This window comes from Rutidosis leptorrhynchoides, unplaced genomic scaffold (genome assembly GCF_046630445.1).
Source record: "Rutidosis leptorrhynchoides isolate AG116_Rl617_1_P2 unplaced genomic scaffold, CSIRO_AGI_Rlap_v1 contig526, whole genome shotgun sequence".
Classification (NCBI taxonomy): Eukaryota; Viridiplantae; Streptophyta; class Magnoliopsida; order Asterales; family Asteraceae; genus Rutidosis; species Rutidosis leptorrhynchoides.
In genome coordinates, this window is record NW_027266753.1 from 43,123 (window position 1) to 62,376 (window position 19,254).

Consider the following 19,254-nt stretch of genomic DNA (forward strand, 5'->3'; position numbering starts at 1 on the left):
TGTAGTAAACTTGTATGACGTTATAATTATATGAGTCTGTTAGCTAAAAATATGAATTTACGTCATGAAACGCCACATAAATATCATGTAGGTGATGTTAACGGTTGGAAGTATTTTTGGTTGCTAGCGAAAAACGTAAGAGTGTTTTAGATTAACGAAAAAATACGAGGAATTGAAAATATATTATAGGTCAAACGTGACGAAAATACGTTTTCTCTTTCAACACAAAACCAAACTCCATCGTTCAGCTAAGTAGACAGCAGCCTCCTTCTTATTAGCCATCGCCGCGCCACCGCCAAAGTTTTTGCCGGCGGGAGAGAAAATGTTGCAGTCGAAGCAATTTACGAAGAAGACGAGACATGGAAAAGTCCAAAAGGTTTCATTAATGTTTACTTCTTCTTCTCTTTGATTGTTTTGATTTCCTGTTTCTGAGCTTTATTTTGATTTCTAATGGAAATTACTACTAATAGCAAGTACGAGAAGTGTATCTTCGAGACGATATAAGCTGTGGAGCTACTTCCTGCAAATCATGTGATACTTCCACTGCTCGTTTGAGTTCATCTTCTACTATTCTCGTTATTGACACTAATGTTGTCCTCAATCAGGTTTGTTTCCTTCCTTTTCAATTTTTTCTCATTTTTTTTCTCTCTCTCTCTCTGTTTTTTTTTTTTTTGCATTAATCTGTGTTATGCTATTGTATATAGATTGATTTGCTGGAGAATCAGGCAATTGAGAACGTGGTCGTGTTAACGGTAGTGTTGGATGAAGTTAAAAACAAAAACCTGTCTGTGTACAATAGAATCAGAGCTCTCTGCAGCAATAATTTGAGGAAGTTCTTTGTTTTTGCTAATGAATTCCACAGGTAACTGGGGGTAATGTTTGTTGCGTTATTTGATTTAGCTGTTGTGCTTCGAAGTGTTACTTATATACTGTGTCCTTGTTTTGCATTCTCTTTAGAGATACCTATGTTAAGGCAATGGAGAAAGAGAGTCCGAATGATCGAAATGATAGAGGTTTCTTACTTTCGTTTTTTCCTTTCACTATTTGATTGTACACTTTTAATATTATTGCTGTTTGCATTTTCTGCTTACTTAAAGTGATCAAATTGCATCTTCTGCTGTGGTGTACGCCGTGTATGTAACTTTTCATATGCATATTTATTTTTCTAGCTTCTAACACAAACCCGTTTCTGGCTCAGCAATTCGGGTGGCTACAAAATGGTACCAGAGTCATCTAGGCGGTGGAGCCCGAGTTTTACTTGTAACTAATGACAGGGAGAATAAAAGGAAAGCTGCTGAAGATGGTATTAATGCAGAGACAAGTATGTATGGTTTCTTTTTATTGTAATTTGGGATATTGCTAGTAGCCCTAATATTATGTGGCAACCATCATCCAAGTTTTCGCAATTGTTATCATGAAATTTTGAGGGAATTACCTGTTTCTTGAAGCTTAACTTTGGAGTACTATTTTGTTTCAGTTGAATCATATGTAAAGTCATTGGGCCAACTTGAGTTGCTTGACCTTCTTGTTCAACCTAAACAAGAGGATGTAACCATGGAGGATTTGAGACCTTCAAAGAGAAAAGTTGTTTACAAAGAGGTATTTTGTTTGGAATGCGGCCTTTTTTATGATTCCCGTGTCTCTTCTGGAATCATTCTTTCACCTGAAACAAACACAAGATTTAACATTCGGGTTTCTTTGTGCAGCATAAGCCCATGTCTGAGATCACTTCTGGTCTACATCGTGGAATCTATCATCAAGGAAAGCTTCGCGTTAATCGCTACAACCCGTTTGAGGCGTATGTTGGAAGTGAAAGTATTGGTGATGAAATAGTCATTTATGGGCGAGATAACATGAACAGGGCTTTCGACGGTGACGTTGTTGCTGTTGAACTTCTACCTGAAGATCAGTGGCATCAAGAGAAGTCTCTATCTATAGCAGATGATGGTAAGTTATCTATCATGCTCGTAGGACTCAAATAGTGCAATGGTTTTTAACTATTTATGATATATAAGAGAGAAAACTTCTACGTCTCATGTTCTTCGTGACAATGGTTTTCTTGTTATTTCCCAGAGGATGAGGAGGAAGATGGTGTCCACCTTGTTCCAAACAGTGCCGATGATGCTCCTAGAACCACTAATCTAGAAAATGGTTCCACTAGCAATGCTACACAAGTTTCATCTCGTCCATCTGGTCGTATTGTTGGTATCATAAGGCGTAACTGGCATTCGTAAGTGGACTTGCCTTTAGTGCTCCTTTATTTATTAACCATGGTGTTGAATTTCCCTACTTGTCAATCATTTGATCTCCTCTTCCAATAAGTGAGAATGGCCTCATGTGATGCAGTAACTTCATTTAATGATCAGCTATTTTACTTTATGCCCAGTTCCCAATTGGCTGTTGAAAGCTTCAGTACTAATTTAATGGTGATTTTTTAATCTAACTAGAATATGTACCATGCTATTGATGTCTACGTTCTCACTGATTTATTTTGTTTGTTGGAGGCTTTGTCTATAAGTAAGTTGCATCTTCACAGTTTTCATGCAATGCAATGTTCCTTGTATGGTAGTCACTAGTCAGACTGAATAATATCCTTGATTTTTCCAGATCGAGCATGTTAATATCCTTCATATTGTTCTCTGCTGTGATGCCATTACTTTTTGTCGACATTCTCTTATTTTTCGCTCCATTGCAGTTATTGTGGATCCCTGGAGCCCATGAATAAACCTGCTGGTAGTGGCAGCATTGCCCATGCATTATTCGTCTCCAAAGATCGTAGAATTCCTAAGATTCGGATTCAGACCAGGCAGCTTGAGAATCTTCTGGACAAAAGAATTGTTGTGGCAGTTGATTCTTGGGACCATGAGTCTCGGTATCCTTCAGGTCATTATGTACGTGTTATTGGAGACATTGGTGATAGAGATACCGAAAGCGAGGTTTGCAATTATGACTGTATCTGCTTGCTATAGCTTTTTAGTTTTAGGGTCAGATGAATTTGACACTGATCGGCTTTCGGATGGTACAGGTGGTTCTAATTGAGAATGATATAAACTCCAGACCGTTTACTGCTCAAGTTTTGGCGTGCTTACCTCCTTTACCATGGTCAGTATCCTCTGAAGATTTGGCCAACCCTATCAGACAGGATCTCAGGCATGTGCGTGTTTTTAGTGTCGACCCTCCAGGTTTGTATCTAATAACTAATATGCATATGCACAGGATGTCTTTGTTGATGCGAGTAAACATTTTGCAGTGGTTATGTGAAAAGATGATTTCTGGCATGTGCAGGATGCAGGGATATTGACGATGCATTACACTGTACAGCTCTTCCTAATGGAAATTTTGAAGTGGGAGTGCGTATCCTCTTGTGTTGGCTTGTTGATGTTTAACTTTAAATTTTTAAGATGTATAGTCAGGGATATAAGTGAAAACATGTGTAGTCAATGTTCTTGTTTAACCATGCAATTAGATATTGCTGATGTAACAAACTTTGTTCACCCTGGAACCTCACTTGATGAGGAAGCTACACAAAGGGGAACATCGGTCTACCTAGTGGAGCGCCGAATTGACATGCTTCCTAAACCCTTAACAGAAGGTAATATTATTATTATGTCTGTACTGCTTCAATTTTATTACTTGTATATCTCTTTAACAACTTTTGCTTGCAGATATATGCTCACTTCGAGCTGATGTGGAAAGGCTAGCTTTCTCTGTTATTTGGGTACGGGCTTAATTAGTTTTTTATGTTACTAATTTTGTGCATTTTCTTTCTATAAACTGTCTAATTTGGTTCTTTCTTTTGAATAAAACTGAAAACTGGCGCGTAATTTTTTATTTTTTTCCTTTTTGTGTTTGTGTGTGTTGTGGTTGTAGTAGTCACTGTGTATGATATATTTGACTTCTTTCCTTACAGGAAATGACACCTGAGGCAGAGATAATTTCAAAAAAATATTCTAAGAGCGTCATCAAATCTTGCGCAGCAATGTCTTATGTCGAAGCTCAGGCTAGAATGGATGACAGGTTTCTCTTGCTCTACCTTAACTTTGACTACCGGTTTAGCTTTTAAATATTTCTTTCGACTAAGCTGTTTGCAGCCTTCCTTCCATCATCCAATGCTAGGTTTTTAGTCTTTTCTATTGAAGCTTTTAGACAATTTTCATTTTTCTGTTATAAACTGTCTGTTTTACTTAAGACGAAGCAGTCTGGCTGATTTAATATCCTTGGCAGTCGATTGGTAGATCCATTAACATTAGATTTGAGGAACATGAACACTTTGGCAAAGGTATGGATGCTTGCATGTCTGCTTTCCTTATATTATCATTGGATAGTAGCAGAGTTTCGGCATCCTGTAGTTAGAATACTAAAATGTATGGTGATAACAATGACACAGATAATGAGGCAGAGACGTATTGAGAGAGGAGCCCTAACTCTTGCATCTGCCGAAGTGAAATTTCAGATTGATACTGAAACTCATGACCCTCTTGATATTGGTATGTATTTGAATTCCATGTTCATATTATTTAATAGCCGCACTTTCATTTTAGTTTATAGATATTATTCATGATGAGAAAAGTGCAAATTTAAGTTCCTTTTATGCTTTTAAACTTTTCAGTGAGTGTACTTACTGTCCACGTTCCTATACTGTCTAATCCATGAGACTTTTGCAGGTATGTACCAGATTCGAGAAGCAAACCAGATGGTAGAGGAGTTTATGCTTGCAGCTAATATTTCTGTTGCTGAACAAATACTGAAAGTTTTTCCCCAGTGTTCCTTGTTAAGGTAAACTTAGATCTTGTACTTGCAACTTCGTTTTCTTGATAAACGGTCATAGAGTTGTCTTCCCTCCCCATGCCTTTTGCAATTAGTGCTCTTGTTATCATAATATAGCAAATCAGCAGCCATTAGAGTGTCAAATATACCCTCTGAATAATTTCTGTTCATACAGGCGCCATCCTACTCCAACAAAAGAGATGCTTGAACCCTTATTGCATACTGCTGCCGCAGTTGGTCTCAGCCTGGATGTTTCATCATCAAAAGCACTGGCTGATTCACTTGACCGTGCTGTGGTAGTCTTCTTTTTCCACCTTTTTTTATTACTATTATTATTATTATTACTGTCATAATCTGTGTGCAGCTGTGGGATGTATTATTTTAATCAAGTGCCATAGAGATTTGTTTAGTGAAAAATGACTCAGAATTTTTTTTCTCATTTTATATCATCTCTCAGGGTGATGATCCTTACTTTAATAAGTTGATTCGCATCCTGGCAACGAGATGCATGACTCAGGTATTTTCACTTTAATTGTAGACTTTAATTTCCAAAAAGGCATTTTAGACTTCTATTAATCTTTTCAAATGAAATCCAGGCCGTCTATTTCTGTAGTGGGAATCTCACCCTTCCAGAATTTCATCATTATGGACTTGCAGCACCTTTGTACACTCATTTTACTTCCCCTATTAGAAGATATGCTGGTTAGTAAAGGAATTCGTCCCTTTTTACTTGTCAATGGAGCTATTATTTATTATTATTACTACTTTTTAGTATTTAAACTTGGAACTTTCTTCTCGTGCAGATGTAATCGTCCACAGGTTGCTTGCAGCATCTTTAGGAATTAGCAAGCTTCCACCAGTATTCCAAGACAAAAACCAGCTTACCAGTATAGCTGACAGTGAGACTTCTTTCTTCCTAATCTTACTTTTCCTATGACTATGAAATGAACACGTATAAAAAAATTTCTTATTTTTTTTCTCTGTCAGATTTGAATTACCGGCATAGGAATGCTCAGATGGCAGGTAGAGCCTCGGTAGAGCTCCATACTCTCATCTACTTTAGAAACAGGTGTGCATTATTGCATATAACAAACTCTTTGTCTCTCTCTATCTCTCAATGACTATCATCATCATCTCAGTCAGATTCTCATATGCTTATTTATTTTTATAGGCCAAGTGACACAGAGGCGAGAATAGTGAAGATAAGATCAAATGGGTTCATCGTGTTTGTGCCCAAGTACGGAATTGAAGGACCCGTTTACTTGACACAAAGAAGTGAGAAAGAAGGTGGGGAATGGCATGTTGACGAACATCAACAAAAGATTATAAAGATGGACAAATCTCTTTCTTACACTGTTCTTCAGCCCGTTTCGGTTCACTTAGAGGTCGTCGAGCCTCAGCCAAATCGACCAAAACTGCAACTTACCCTTATCTAGTTGTAATTTAAACAATCTAGTAGAAATTTTGATCCGCCGCGTTAATCGTTTCTGTTTATTTGATTCTCCTTTTTCATTTGTAGGATTTGCTATTATCGATTGTGAGGTATTCTTAATTATTGTAATGGCAGGCACTCGTGCATTTTTCGAGTTAAACCAAATTAGGCGTTATTCTATTTTCAACTTAGCTAGAGTTTGCCTTCCAAGCAAAGCAAACTTGTCATTAATTGTTTACTGCAAAATAATGCGACTAAACATAATCATTACCAGTGGGCTCATCTGTGATCATTCTAACAAGGAAAGATTGCCAGATCTTATCTATGTGAATCATTTTGTCAATCTTTTTTATGTATGCAAGCATCTCTTTATTAGGTCAAAAATATGCTACTTTATTTAGAAACGTAGCTTTAACGGCTTGGACTCGGAAAAAAAATTGCTGACTTATATGAGGCGTGATTTTTGAACTCACTTTCCCTTCAGGGAGAATCGAATAACTGAAGGTGTTCGTTAACAATAAACTTAAAAAAGTAAAAACACTTTCTTACATAACAAGAAATCTTTGATTACTCTATCAATACCAATCAATCCAAGTGGATGATTCTTGGATATCATTCACATAAAACCCAAAGTGTAAAACAGGCATGACAGCTGCCGAAAATAAAAAGTCCCCTGATTTGATATTACAAGGCCATATAATGGTATGTGTCCATTGTTGGAATACAATGTAACTGAAATGTGTATCATCCGGCCATGCCGTAGTCATCTGCTTGATCATATAGATTGTAGCTCTCATCGACTCCCAACTTTCCAGAGAGAGGGTCTTCTCCTGCATAATATCCAATCAACAAACAAGCACTATGAGTCTTAGATCATCAGTACAACTCCGATAACACATTGTATACTACTATTAATTTTCCGAGAGTTAAGCAGATTTACGATTTGAGAAAACGCTTAAATAATGCATGTCAGTAGTTATATCAGGGCTATGGAAGCAAAGATGATCATCACTTGGAGCTTGGTTGTGCTGCTGGGGAAGAAAATTCTCAGACTTTGTGATCTTCTTTTCATTGAGCGAATCGACTTCTGTCTCGACTTCTGATTCCACCACTTGTTTCCTTTTTGATCGAGCTCGTCTGTTCTGGAACCAATTATACACATTTGTTTCAGAGATTTGACCATGCTGGCTTAGTTGAGAAGTTATCTCTTTGATCTTCTGCTTGCTTGGAGTTCCATTTCCTTGATCAAATATCTGTTCCAGAAATTGAAGCTGTGAAGGTGTCGGAGTCCATCTCTGTCTAGCCGTAATCCTCGGACCACTAGATGTAATCATCGAGTCACAATACATCCCTCCTGCCAGCCAAAGTAAAAGCAATATCTAGCTCTATCAATACCCTTAGAACAAAAAAACCTTCATTTTTAAGAACAATGGAAATCATCAAATCAAGTCTAAACCCAGAACAATTTCTCACAATGTAAACTAAAATTAGTCTCTGAAATCACCTATAACTAAGTTAAATTTCCCATAAATGATGCCTAATTAGTTAATTACCTGCAAGATCTTGTTGAGCAGTTAGGGTTTTATGCATCTCGACGAGTTGCTCACAAATGGTGGAGTAAACAGCAATCTGCTTCCTCAAAGTCTCTAACTGTTCATCAGTCATTACTTTCACATACATAAATCCTCCTCCATTAGCATTCTCTCTTTCATCTTGAAATTCCATCATTCAATTATACAATTCTCACTCACTCTCTGCTATGAATTGGGTTTTTGTCGAATGAAAAAAACCCCGCTTCGTGTTGCTGTCAGTTGAAACGAGATAAAGGTGGAATTTAGAAGGAAAAGGTATACTTACAGAGTGACTAACAGAACGGAGAGAGTAGCTAAATAAATTGGATTATGGGCATTTTTTGAGTGTGATTATTTTTCCCACGGCGCACGTTAGTGGTTAGCGCATGTTTCGTGCGCGGCTTCCTTTTTTTTGTCAATTATCCGACAATCACTCCACCAACTTTCACGGGTCCCAAACCTTTTCTTGTCTTTGTATGCATGTCACTCTCTTTTGAAAAATAGTTTCATGTTCTCCCTAATGGAATATTTTAATTATCTATTCGTTCTGGGTATCGAGCAAGTTCCGACCTCTTTAAGCATTTTCAAAAGATTTTTTTTTTAAATAAAAATATACTCCATTTAAATTGTTTAGAGTAATATGAACATATTTAATATACCAAACAAATACGTTTTTATTTTTTGTCAATTAATTATTTATTGTGTGTTTAGAACGTATTTCGTCTTATTTTAAATATTCTTAAAAAATCGAATTCTTATTAAAAATGATATAAAATATACTTTTCTAAATTATCTAAATAAGACGGAAGACGTTCATGACACACAACTAACCCAATTTTAAATTTTGTTGAATGTACAATACTATTTACTGAACACTCCATTTGGAAATCTAGCATTTGAATGATGAATTTCTTATTCTTATTTTTATTTTGAGGTCAATTTAAAAATTTTAGTAGCAATTGTATTTTAAAATATTTGCATGTGAAATTAAATAAATTATATCTGTAACACGCACACACGTCATAATGGAAACGAATGTTATGGGAGTGAGTGAGTGTGCTAAGGTCAGAGTGACATAACATGGTAGCAGCCTGGTTTTCTGACATTGTCCCTCTGACTCAAGTAGTTTTTGTCTGTCCACTTTCATTTTCGCCAGCTCAGCTCGTCACAATGGGCTTGATTGGGCCCATCAACATTTCTCAGCCCATTAAACTCGATTTGGGCCTCAAGGTAATAACTAACAGGTAGACCTGCTCATGACCTGAACTGGACTGGAACCGGACCTGATCAAACCCTCAACCGAATCATCGATTCTGGCTTGTTCATTACAGGCCCGAAAACGGTAACATCAAGGATCATGACCGCATAGTTAATTATGAACCACCGACGGTTCATATTCAGGCTGGACCGGTTCATGGACCGGATTTTCAATCGGTTCAAAATCGTAGAAATAAAAAATAATAAATATTTTTATCACTATTTATATCAACTACTTATAAATTTTTCTTAAATTTTATTTAAATACAGTAAAAATGTTAAATAGTAACTTAAATAATAAAAAAAAACTAAAAAAAAATAAGATTGATCCTGAACCGATCCTGAATCAATATTGAACCGGTTCTAAGTTGAACCAAAATCGTATGTGAATGGTTCATGTACGGTTTAAATTTTTGGATTCTAAACCGATCCAAAGCTATCTTTAAACCCGGTTCATCGAACCTGTCCGAAACCGGTTAAAAGCAGGTTCATGGCCGGATCATTGACAACACGAACTTAAACCGCCATTTCATTGAACCAAAACCGGTCCAAACCGACTCGTGAGCAAGGCTGCTAACAGGTGTCTACAATACAAATCATGAGATGAGATCACACCGTCTTTATCAGTTTCAGTCTGACTGACACGCCCAAACTTCAAAGTCAAGATCAATCAAACAAGGTAGTATTGGATTTAGTCAACATCGGATTGCCACGTGTACACTAACAAATGGAGTAAATCTCAACCGTTGGTTCCTTCTTTTTTGTCCACTTTTATAAAACCGCTCTTTTTGTCTTCTTCAGTATCGACTTCCTCTTCGTCGTACCTGCAAAATCAGACAGTTTATTTTTCACTAAACAACAACAAAGCTCTGTCTCTCTCTTGTTGGTCGGTTTAATCAAAGCTAAGAAATTTTGGCGAAATCGATCCATAACTCCACCTTCCATTAATTAATTGATCTGTGCTTTGCTCAACAATTAATATGTTTGTGAAGAAATTTGCAGAGAGAGCTCTGAGTTCAAAGAAGGTACGCAGCATTCGATTCATATATGATTTCTGTATTCAATTCATTTAGGTATGTTTGTTTCGTGTTTCGAGTATATCACTGTCTTTGAATTTCGTATGAAATTTATCATGAAGGAGATTTGATCTGCAGATTTCACAGTCATCGTTATTCAATGAATTATTTTTTATGGATTGGAATGGGCATTAAGAAATTTATTTAGTTTTTTTATTATTATTATTATTTACATTTGTGATTTAAGGAAATTATAAGAGATAATTACCAAATTCACCGTCAGCGTTATTTTTATTTATTTTTTGCGATTTTTTTCTTTTCTAAAGTCCGCAAAGACATTTGCCATTTTTACATTAATAACGTCCAATCCGACAAATTCAATTGGATTACCGATTTTCTTCTGAACTTTTCCTAGTAGGAGTAGTATTTTTATTTTATTTTATTTTTCCCCTTGGGATATTATGTGCACAATGAATCTACCTCATCCAATTCACTCAAAATAATACTGTTTTGCTTTTATTTTTTTTGTTGACCAACCGACCAAATCCAAAGATTGGATAATCAAACTTTATCTTTATAAATAAAATAAAAAAATAACGGTCTCTTTATATAGAAAAATCCATTCTCTGCCACGTGGATTAAATCCAACATTAATTGGAAACGCTAACCGACAGTTGAAGCAAAATGCATAGTCAATGACAATGAGTCAGTCAAGTCAACCCTTATTAGGAGGTCTCATATCGTGGTTTTATTTGTCATTTTAACGACAAGTAGTTAGTAACGGAGGTCTCATTTTTTTTTTTTTTACTTGTGTAATTTGCTGCAGAATGGGGGATTACACACTGATGGATTGAAAAGTAGTGACTTAGAGCCTAAGCTAGCGTTCCATTACGGAATACCATCGGGATGTAGCTCCTTTGCTTTTGGACCCAATTCAAAAGATACTAGCAATTGCTACCAAGTAAGCTCACATTAACCTCTTTAATCAATCAAATCCGAACCGATTTTCATCAGTGCGAAAAATGATCCATTCTTTGTTATAGAGATGGAAGAATCAAACTTTTGGAAACGGTAACACTCAAGCTCTCTTACAGAGTGAGGATGCCGTATCGAGCAAGTTTCTGCAGGTTTTGTGTTTATTCTAACAGAAAATGCCAATTTTCATGACATGCTTCCACTAATGATTTGTCGTCTTAATTCAGTTCATGCACAATCAAGGAGTCCTGTTAAATGTAACATCCAACAACAAGATTCAGGTGTGGGATGTAGATAAGAAGCAGCTGTCTCATGTTCATGTAATCAAGGAAGAGATTACTTCTTTCTCAGTTCTGCAACAAACTCCTTTTCTGTAAGTAAAAATTCTTGACTCTGATAGACTAATTCATTTAATGCCGAGTAAATATTAATTATTTGGAATTAATGGCAGCTATGTTGGAGATTCTGGTGGTAATGTTTCGGTCCTGAAACTTGAGGAAGAATCAAGTCAGATATTACAAATGAAATACACAATACCTTCCTCAGCTTCACATGGTCAGTTACATTTACTGCCTAATTAGCTTTTTATGTAATATATAATTATTATTTACCCGATGGATACATTATTCAATAGGAAATCCAAGTGAAGCTGGTGGTGATCCGACAGTAATGATTGTATTGCCTCAACCATCTGCCGAAAGTAAGAGGTATTCATTTTCAATAGCCTTTTTTGTATTTTAACCAACATTATTATTATTATTATTATTATTATTATTATTATATTATTATTATTATTATTATTATTATATTATTATTATTATTATTATTATTATACCATGAATTTACTTTTCGTATTGAATTGAAATCAGGGTTCTGATCATCTTCCGGGATGGTCAAATAACATTATGGGATATCAGAGAAAGCAAAGCCATTTCCACAACGGGAGGGAATCCATTGCAGTCAATTTACCAGAATCAAGAGACTAAGAAAGTGACTTGTGCATGTTGGGCATGCCCTTCTGGAAGCCGTGTTGCAGTTGGTTACAGCAACGGGGAGATTTTCATATGGAGCATTCCTTCTTCAACGAATCAGAATAATTCCATGACGGCTGAATCTCCGATTTCCAAACTCAATCTTGGATATAAGTCGGAAAAGATTCCTATATCTTCCTTGAAATGGGTTTATGCAGACGGAAAAGCTAGTTCTAGATTATATGTAATGGGAGCCTCTTCCGATTCCGTTCAGGTAGTCTTGTTGAATGAACAATCTGAATCTCGAACAATAAAGTTGGCACTACATTTCTCTGAGCCTTGCATCGACATGGAAATCACCAAGCAAGATTCCTTTTTTATTATTGGAAAATCGGGACACATTTATGCATATGAAGAAAATGCTATAGAAAAGTATCTTCTTCTACAGTCCCAATCTAGATCTCCACCGTCTCTCCCTAAGGAAATCACACTGAAGCTACCATTTCTTGATTCGAGCATCACCCTCGCAAAGTTCGTCACGGATAACGCTCACATGCCTACTTTTGCTGATGAGGTAACTTCAAATTTGCTTCATTAACTTTAACTTGACGGAAAAGTTATAAAATCTTCTTCTGTTTGTTTGTGTAGGATTACATAACACAGTCCAAATACTCCCCATCAATCATTCCGTCTGAGACGAAGATGAAAGAAGGAAACCATTTTACTGGATTTTCTAAGATCAGGAACCTGTTCATAACAGGACACAGTGATGGAACCATCAATTTTTGGGATGTGACGTGTCCCTTTTTTATACCGGTTTTATCATTAAAGCAACAGGTATGATTAACAGTTTCTTACGCTGACTAAATTCCAAAACTATATTTAATGACTATGGAGCTTATTCCACTAATTTATTTCTTCATGTAGAGTGAAGATGATCTTTCTGTCAGCGGTATACCAGTGACTGCATTGTACTACTTTGATGGCAATTCTCGGCTACTAGTTTCTGGAGATAAAATTGGAATGGTGAAAATGACACTTTTTCTTGATTTTACGAAGTCATCTTAATTTTTCCTCTTTCTCTCAATTCTTTGTGACCTATAGGTTCGGATCATCAAATTCAAACCCGAGCCATATTCCACGGAGAGCAGCTTTTTGTCTTTTCAAGGTATTATTATACTATCATTTAGCATTTACCAAATTACAACCCTACCACCATTTGTCTAGTGTTCCTCAGCCAATGAGTTTTCTTCTCAGGAAATACGAAAAAGGTTATCCAAAGCATGAAACTAATAAAGGTTAATGGCTCTGTACTTTCTCTGAACACCAGTCAAGAGTTAAAACATCTAGCTGTTGGGACTGATCAAGGATATGTAAGTTGGCCTTCATTTTAGTACCATTTGAAGCTATCCTCGATCCCAGCGTCTTTTAAATCTTTACAAATATGAAAAACTTATTCTCGACAGGTTTCAGTTATCGATATGGAAAATGCAACTTTATTGTACGAGAAACACATTACAAGTGAAATTAGCACCGGCATCGTCTCTTTGCAGTTCGAAACATGCAATTTGCATGGTTTTGATAAGAATGTGTTGGTGATTGCAACCAATGATTCATCGATTTCAACAATCGAAAGTGATACTGGAAACATGCCGAATATCGGCATGGTTCATCCCAAGAAACAGTACAAAGCTCTTTTTATGCAAATATTAGGCAGTCCTGATAAAAGAAATCATGCTGAGGCTTGTATACTACTTTGTTCGGAAAAGGCTGCATACGTCTACTCCTTAATTCATGTTGTTCAGGTAATAAAATGAAAATTCCATGTAGAGGAACTGAATTCGTGAAGACCATTATATTTAAAATTTTCATTTTATGTATTTAGGTGTGAAGAAAGTTCACTGCAAGAAAACGTTTCATTCTTCTTGTTGCTGGGCATCAACTTTCAACAGTGGATCCGATGTTGGTCTTCTACTCGTTTTCACAAATGGAAAAGTTGAAATAAGGTGATCATTGTTAAATCTCATTTTAGTATTGAGACGTAGAATAAGGTGTAATAATAATATTAACTTGAACCATTTCTTTGCCAAACTAAATTCTAGGTCCTTGCCAGAGCTAAACCTACTAAAAGAAACTACAATAACAGGGTTCGCATACTCTATTCCAAAGCCAAACTCAATTTCCGACACTGTGATTTGCTCTTCATTGGATGGAGAACTCCTTTTGGTTTGAATTACAACTTCTACTTTCGAATTTTATTTCTCATTGTTTCTTGAAGTCATTTTTGACAAAAATGTAACTGCTTTTTACTTGTGCAGGTAAATGGTGATCAGGAAATTTCTGCAGTCTCGGTGTTGCTCCAGAAGCAAAGGTTCAGGTATATATAAAAAAATTGTTTTTGAAAGTAAAATTACATTAACCGTCTTAGGATACTTTTAAACTTTTACTTTTTTAGGCTTTTGGACTTTTTCAGCCAAGTCTACAGGAAAGATTTTATTGCTTCTCAGGATGCATACATCTCCGGACATGAAATCCAGAAAGAGAAGAAAAAGGTAGATTTTATTTTTTTTCCTACATATAATATCTTGTGTGGAAGTTAATTTCTATGATCTGAATTGCAGAATAACATCCTTTTATTTTGTGGATCATAGGGAATATTTAGCTCTGTTCTAAAAGGAAATGGCAAATCAAAGCAATCGCATGATGTAGAGATAGAAGATACAAGAAGAGAAAGCTTTGAAAAACTCCCCATCATTTCTCCACTGCCAACTTTGCAACTGGTGTGGAGAAAAAAGATGACAGCATGACTGAACCAGCAGTCAATGAAGACGAAACCGAGTTAGACATAGGTAAACTCTAAGCAGCATACTTGTGATATTGCTGGTGCTTTGTTGATAGAGTAATTTTAATTCTTTTTCCATTAGATGATATCGACATTGGAGATTTCGAAGACAAGCCTAAAGAACACAACAATATGTTAGCAGGTCTTAACAAGCAGAAGCTGACAAGCACGTTCCAAGCTTTTAAAGGTCAGTGTAGTGCAGGATATAATTCTTTCTGAGTTCGAAATGGTGCTAATATTGGCTGAGATACGATAATTGATTCGATCCAAATTCCTTAAAATCAGGTAAATTGAAGCAGAAGAAAGCAAGAATGAGAAAGGTGCAGTAAAGGAAGAGGAACATGAAGTTAATGCCAATAACGTGGATCAAATTAAGAAGAAATATGGTTTTACGTTATCTGGGGTAAGTATTAAAGATTAACAAATGCTGTGTAAAATAAAATATAGAGTATTCGTTTGCAATAACTTCCTAGGCACGGCACATAATAATTTGGCCATTTTCTTGCCTGCAGGAATCAAGTGCCGCAAAAATGGCAGAAAGCCAGTTGCATGAGAATTTGAAGAAACTCCAGGTACAAAATTCTTAGCTAGAAGAAGATGATTAGGTTTATTAAACAATAATTTATCGTAACTTGGTGGATATGATACGATTGACAGGGGATCAACTGAAAACTACGGAGATGCAAGACAGTGCCAAGTCATTCGCTAGCATGGCAAAACAGGTTCTGAGAGGCGCTGAACAACGAAGCTCATAAACAATACAATCAATGTTTAATTCTTTCAATTCTTTGCACTGTAAATTGTGATAAACAAACAATGTTTTTGATAGAATGAATTGTGTTTGATATGAAACATTACAGTTACAGGATATATCATTACTGGTATTTGTGAATCAACTTTGAATCGCATTGGTCTGGACCGGTCCAGTCGGTTTACAATTGTCTTAATTGGATCAATTTTGATTCGAATACGGAACAAACGGAACGGTGTCCACAAGCATACCAATTCGGAACGGGCTCAACGATCTTCTAACTCGGAAAAGTTGCAATAATCTATAACTCGGAATGGTAAGCTCTCAATAAGCCTACAGACCACAACTCGGAACGGTCAGCTCTCAACAAGCCTACAACTCAGAGTGGGATCAACAAGCCTACAACTAGGAACGGTTTCAACAAGCTTTATAACTCGGGAACTCAGACCATCTCATTTGGTGCTACTTTAACTTGCCAGATAAGCATCCAGATCACTTGATTAAGAGATGTCGAGGGTCATCTGGAAAGTAAATCTGACTTGGAACAGGGTCATTTCCGAACCAGATTTCTAACAATACAGTATTCTCCGAACCTACATTTTAAACATAGACACCTCCAAACCGGGTTTATTAAACATAGGGACTTGTAAGTTATTATCCCTAAATTTTAATTGCCTACACGAGCAATTAGATAAGGTTACACTTAGACAGACTTGCATTGATACAGAGAAAGATATGATGTCCACAGACTTGCTATCAGCAAGAACCATTAAAAGACTTCATCCATCATTCATCACTGCTTCTGCTACTAGAATTAATAATTTGTCAGTGGTAAGTAATTTTTATGATCAAGCAAGTAATTCATATCCACCACCTCTGTCCTTAACTACTCGTCGTTTTTCTTATACAAAATGTATTGAAAAACAAGTAATTAGTGACGAAGGGAGTACGTAGAAATGTTAATTATAATGATCTATCTTCACATTTATTTCTTTATTTATTTATAGATATCATCATTAAAGAAAGGATGGAAGTCGCCACGGCGTTTAATCACGATTTCTACGGCTAATGGGAAATTTGACGGGGAATGGAATTGTGAGTATAGGCTATCACTTCGAGACTTGCAGTTGACAGATTTGGTTGAAGATGATCAACAACATAATCCTAATAATACTAATAGTTCTCAAGTATCCATAAATCTCTGTATTCAAAAGCATGCCAGCTTTGGTTTATCAGTGGACGGAAGGATAATCACGTCTTTCATCAGGAAATGTAGCATTTGCTCCACCCCATATCTCCGAGAGGTTTGTTAGGTTTTTTACTCTTAACTTTCCTGTAAACCTTGGAATGCATTTCATTGTTTATTTAACAAGGAGTTGCTGGCAGTTAGAACGAGTAATTAGTCTCATGGCTATCGGTAGTGAAATGCCTGGGGAGACTTAAAAAAAACAATGAGCTGCTAAAGTTTTTAATTTCTCCATTTCAGATCGATACAAAATTCAATGTTTGGTTCTACCATCTAGCAGAGAAAACACTGCAATCCAAATTCCCTGAAATTGGTGGCGATGATTCCATCATTAAGTCTCCAAATCCCTCTTTTTTTCTTTTTCCCCTATATATGTGTTTATTATAACTAGTCAAGTCTAATTACTCTGTAGCTGTACTGCACAGGTTATATATGTAAAACCGGGCTCCGAAGCAAATCTTGATTCATTAGTACAGGATGCAATTCGGCTTACCACTTCGGCGAAAAGTATGTATTCCATTCTGAATTCTTCACTGTCGGAGTAAATGTATTTCTTCTATTAATCTAACCTAACTTCGGCATCACTCATTCAGGATACGTGCTCGGAATCATGCGAGAATTCTGAACCGACATTGCAATGTGAGTAATCTTGTCTAGTGACATAGTCTATCTTAGTTTTAAGAAGTAATGTATTGAAGGCAAAAAAAAAATTCTCGGGATGCAGTTATCGGAGGGAAAAACAATGCTTCTGTCCAGAAACGATGGTCTAGACTCTTGGAGCTAAGAAAAGGAATTCAGTAAAGTTGTTATGCTAAGAATTTCTTCGGGGAACATAAAAGGATGAATAAATTACCACAACCCACTTGGGTATTTCTTAGTATGTTTACTTAAACAAACAGTTTTCTCTCCAAGCTTTGCACATAGCTCTCAAGTCTAAAGTGTTATTTGTCAAATATACATATGCTGTAATCATTGTATTTTTTTCTGAGAAAAAGAATAAAATTTGCTTGGTTTTCACCCTATGGCGTTATGCATACGATGTACCATGTTATGCATACGATGTACATGATGCACACAAAATGGTATATGCCCAGCACAACCGAGAATTCGTTGTTATGAAAGTTGAATTCTTTCCAATGATTTTGTACTTCGATGTAGAAACTGGTTGTACCAAACAACGAACAAGATACACTAGAAAAAAAGGTCAACTTTCAAAAGTTTACATTTTTAAAATCAGTACGAAAATGATCTACTTGTCAGGCAAAAACTCCATGACGACGATGCCATCCGAATTCGAGCAAAACGAATATAACTAACAAAACGACACATTTCTTGTATAATCGAATTGGACAAAATCTAAATCCAGCCACACATTGTACAAACCAAACATCTAGTCAAACTGGTGGAGTCACTTATCATAGAAGTCCCCAATTTGGACAAGCAAATCAACATACAGAAAAGGAGCAATTGAGAAAGGGAATGAGAAAATAGATCATAAAATCACTTGAGATTAAGGAAAGATAAGTACACATGATTAGATATAAACGATCAGGAAGATCCTGCAAGCTAATTCAGTCTTAACCTTTTTTAATCCTAAAGCTAAGTTTAATCCAAGAAGGTGGAAACTGAACCACTTCACCTTGATCTAAACCCAAAATACAGAAAAGAAGTAAAAGAAACATCAAATAGCAAAACATAATTCTAAACCATAGTCTCCAATCCATTGTACACCATCAAAATGCTCCAACTTCCACCTTCTTGTTTCCCTTTTTCTACCCACCTCTAGTCTAATCATCATCTTCATCCTCCTGGAAAACCAAATCAAACACACATCAATGGACTGAATTAACCAACTGGTACATTTAACCAGAAACTTGAAACAGAAATCAATGCATAGATTCGAAGGGACGAACTCTCCGTCATCATCTTCATCCTCATCATGAACCTCGGACTTCGATTTGTCAGATTCCTCATCCTCATCATTATCTCCAGCAGTCTGTAAAATCGAATAAATAAAAGGTTACGGATAGCTAAACATGGGCTAACAAATACCAGTAGACTTGTGAACACGAAGAGTATCTTTTACCAGTTTGTTATTGTAGGCCTCCATGCTCTTGTTGTAATCATCCTTTCGCTTCTCAGCCTTGGCTACATAAGGAGCCTTTTCCTGCAAGTTCATTTCAACATAAACAATTAATTCAAAACAAACAGTAAAAAACAAGTATCAACAATAACTAGATGAATATGAACATACAGCATCTGACAACGTTTTCCATTCAGCACCCCCAGCTTTCCCGACCTGATTAACCACAAAATCACAATCAATTTAAATAATATGCTGATTCGATAGTTAATTTAAGGCAGACTAATTATTTAGATCAGAAAAGTAAAATACATATAAATACTCACAGCAGCAACAGATTTGT

The 19,254-nt window shown here is 36.1% G+C and overlaps 4 protein-coding genes and 1 pseudogene across 4 annotated transcripts; 3 read left to right on the forward strand and 2 right to left on the reverse strand.

The window, feature by feature from the left end:
- The first annotated feature begins 322 nt into the window (after positions 1 to 322).
- Positions 323 to 6,203, forward strand: LOC139884264 (exosome complex exonuclease RRP44 homolog A-like). Its single transcript, XM_071868320.1, has 23 exons — positions 323 to 376; positions 471 to 605; positions 705 to 862; positions 958 to 1,013; positions 1,199 to 1,321; positions 1,478 to 1,599; positions 1,707 to 1,947; positions 2,074 to 2,230; positions 2,696 to 2,936; positions 3,026 to 3,182; positions 3,286 to 3,354; positions 3,467 to 3,592; positions 3,666 to 3,718; positions 3,911 to 4,017; positions 4,225 to 4,279; positions 4,388 to 4,487; positions 4,665 to 4,776; positions 4,943 to 5,063; positions 5,225 to 5,284; positions 5,364 to 5,469; positions 5,571 to 5,666; positions 5,755 to 5,836; positions 5,939 to 6,203. The coding sequence occupies exons 1-23, from the start codon at positions 323 to 325 to the stop codon at positions 6,201 to 6,203; spliced, it is 2,796 nt and encodes a 931-aa protein (XP_071724421.1).
- Positions 6,204 to 6,943: 740 nt separating this feature from the next.
- On the reverse strand, positions 6,944 to 7,879 carry LOC139884268 (WUSCHEL-related homeobox 13). Its single transcript, XM_071868323.1, has 3 exons — positions 7,753 to 7,879; positions 7,155 to 7,553; positions 6,944 to 7,029 (listed from the first exon to the last, which is right to left on the reverse strand). Exons 1-3 carry the CDS (start codon positions 7,877 to 7,879, stop codon positions 6,944 to 6,946), a joined length of 612 nt encoding a protein of 203 aa, XP_071724424.1.
- Positions 7,880 to 10,007: 2,128 nt separating this feature from the next.
- Positions 10,008 to 15,586, forward strand: LOC139884260 (uncharacterized; annotated as a pseudogene).
- A 734-nt stretch (positions 15,587 to 16,320) lies between these two features.
- On the forward strand, positions 16,321 to 17,629 carry LOC139884261 (large ribosomal RNA subunit accumulation protein YCED homolog 2, chloroplastic-like). The gene is made up of 6 exons (XM_071868317.1): positions 16,321 to 16,413; positions 16,590 to 16,886; positions 17,069 to 17,163; positions 17,241 to 17,332; positions 17,420 to 17,467; positions 17,553 to 17,629. The coding sequence occupies exons 1-6, from the start codon at positions 16,321 to 16,323 to the stop codon at positions 17,627 to 17,629; spliced, it is 702 nt and encodes a 233-aa protein (XP_071724418.1).
- An 880-nt stretch (positions 17,630 to 18,509) lies between these two features.
- LOC139884262 (uncharacterized) lies at positions 18,510 to 19,249 on the reverse strand (the record flags this gene model as incomplete). Its single annotated transcript, XM_071868318.1, has 5 exons — positions 18,510 to 18,636; positions 18,742 to 18,824; positions 18,915 to 18,995; positions 19,083 to 19,127; positions 19,238 to 19,249. Coding segments are annotated over 5 exons (348 nt in total), but the record flags the coding sequence as incomplete, so codon positions are not given.
- Between the last annotated feature and the right edge of the window lie 5 nt (positions 19,250 to 19,254).

Excerpts from the sequence above, each read along its gene's own strand:
- LOC139884264 (XM_071868320.1), top strand. The coding sequence starts at position 323 with ATGTTGCAGTCGAAGCAATTTACGAAGAAGACGAGACATGGAAAAGTC. Across the intron at positions 377-470 it reads GACATGGAAAAGTCCAAAAG|CAAGTACGAGAAGTGTATCT; the intron begins GTTTCATTAATG and ends TACTACTAATAG. Across the intron at positions 3,593-3,665 it reads TCCTAAACCCTTAACAGAAG|ATATATGCTCACTTCGAGCT; the intron begins GTAATATTATTA and ends TTTTGCTTGCAG.
- LOC139884268 (XM_071868323.1), bottom strand. The coding sequence starts at position 7,879 with ATGTATGTGAAAGTAATGACTGATGAACAGTTAGAGACTTTGAGGAAG. Across the intron at positions 7,554-7,752 it reads TGCTCAACAAGATCTTGCAG|GAGGGATGTATTGTGACTCG; the intron begins GTAATTAACTAA and ends TTTGGCTGGCAG. Across the intron at positions 7,030-7,154 it reads TACTGACATGCATTATTTAA|GAGAAGACCCTCTCTCTGGA; the intron begins GCGTTTTCTCAA and ends GATATTATGCAG.
- LOC139884261 (XM_071868317.1), top strand. The coding sequence starts at position 16,321 with ATGTCCACAGACTTGCTATCAGCAAGAACCATTAAAAGACTTCATCCA. Across the intron at positions 16,414-16,589 it reads GAATTAATAATTTGTCAGTG|ATATCATCATTAAAGAAAGG; the intron begins GTAAGTAATTTT and ends ATTTATTTATAG. Across the intron at positions 17,333-17,419 it reads TCGGCTTACCACTTCGGCGA|AGGATACGTGCTCGGAATCA; the intron begins AAAGTATGTATT and ends CATCACTCATTC.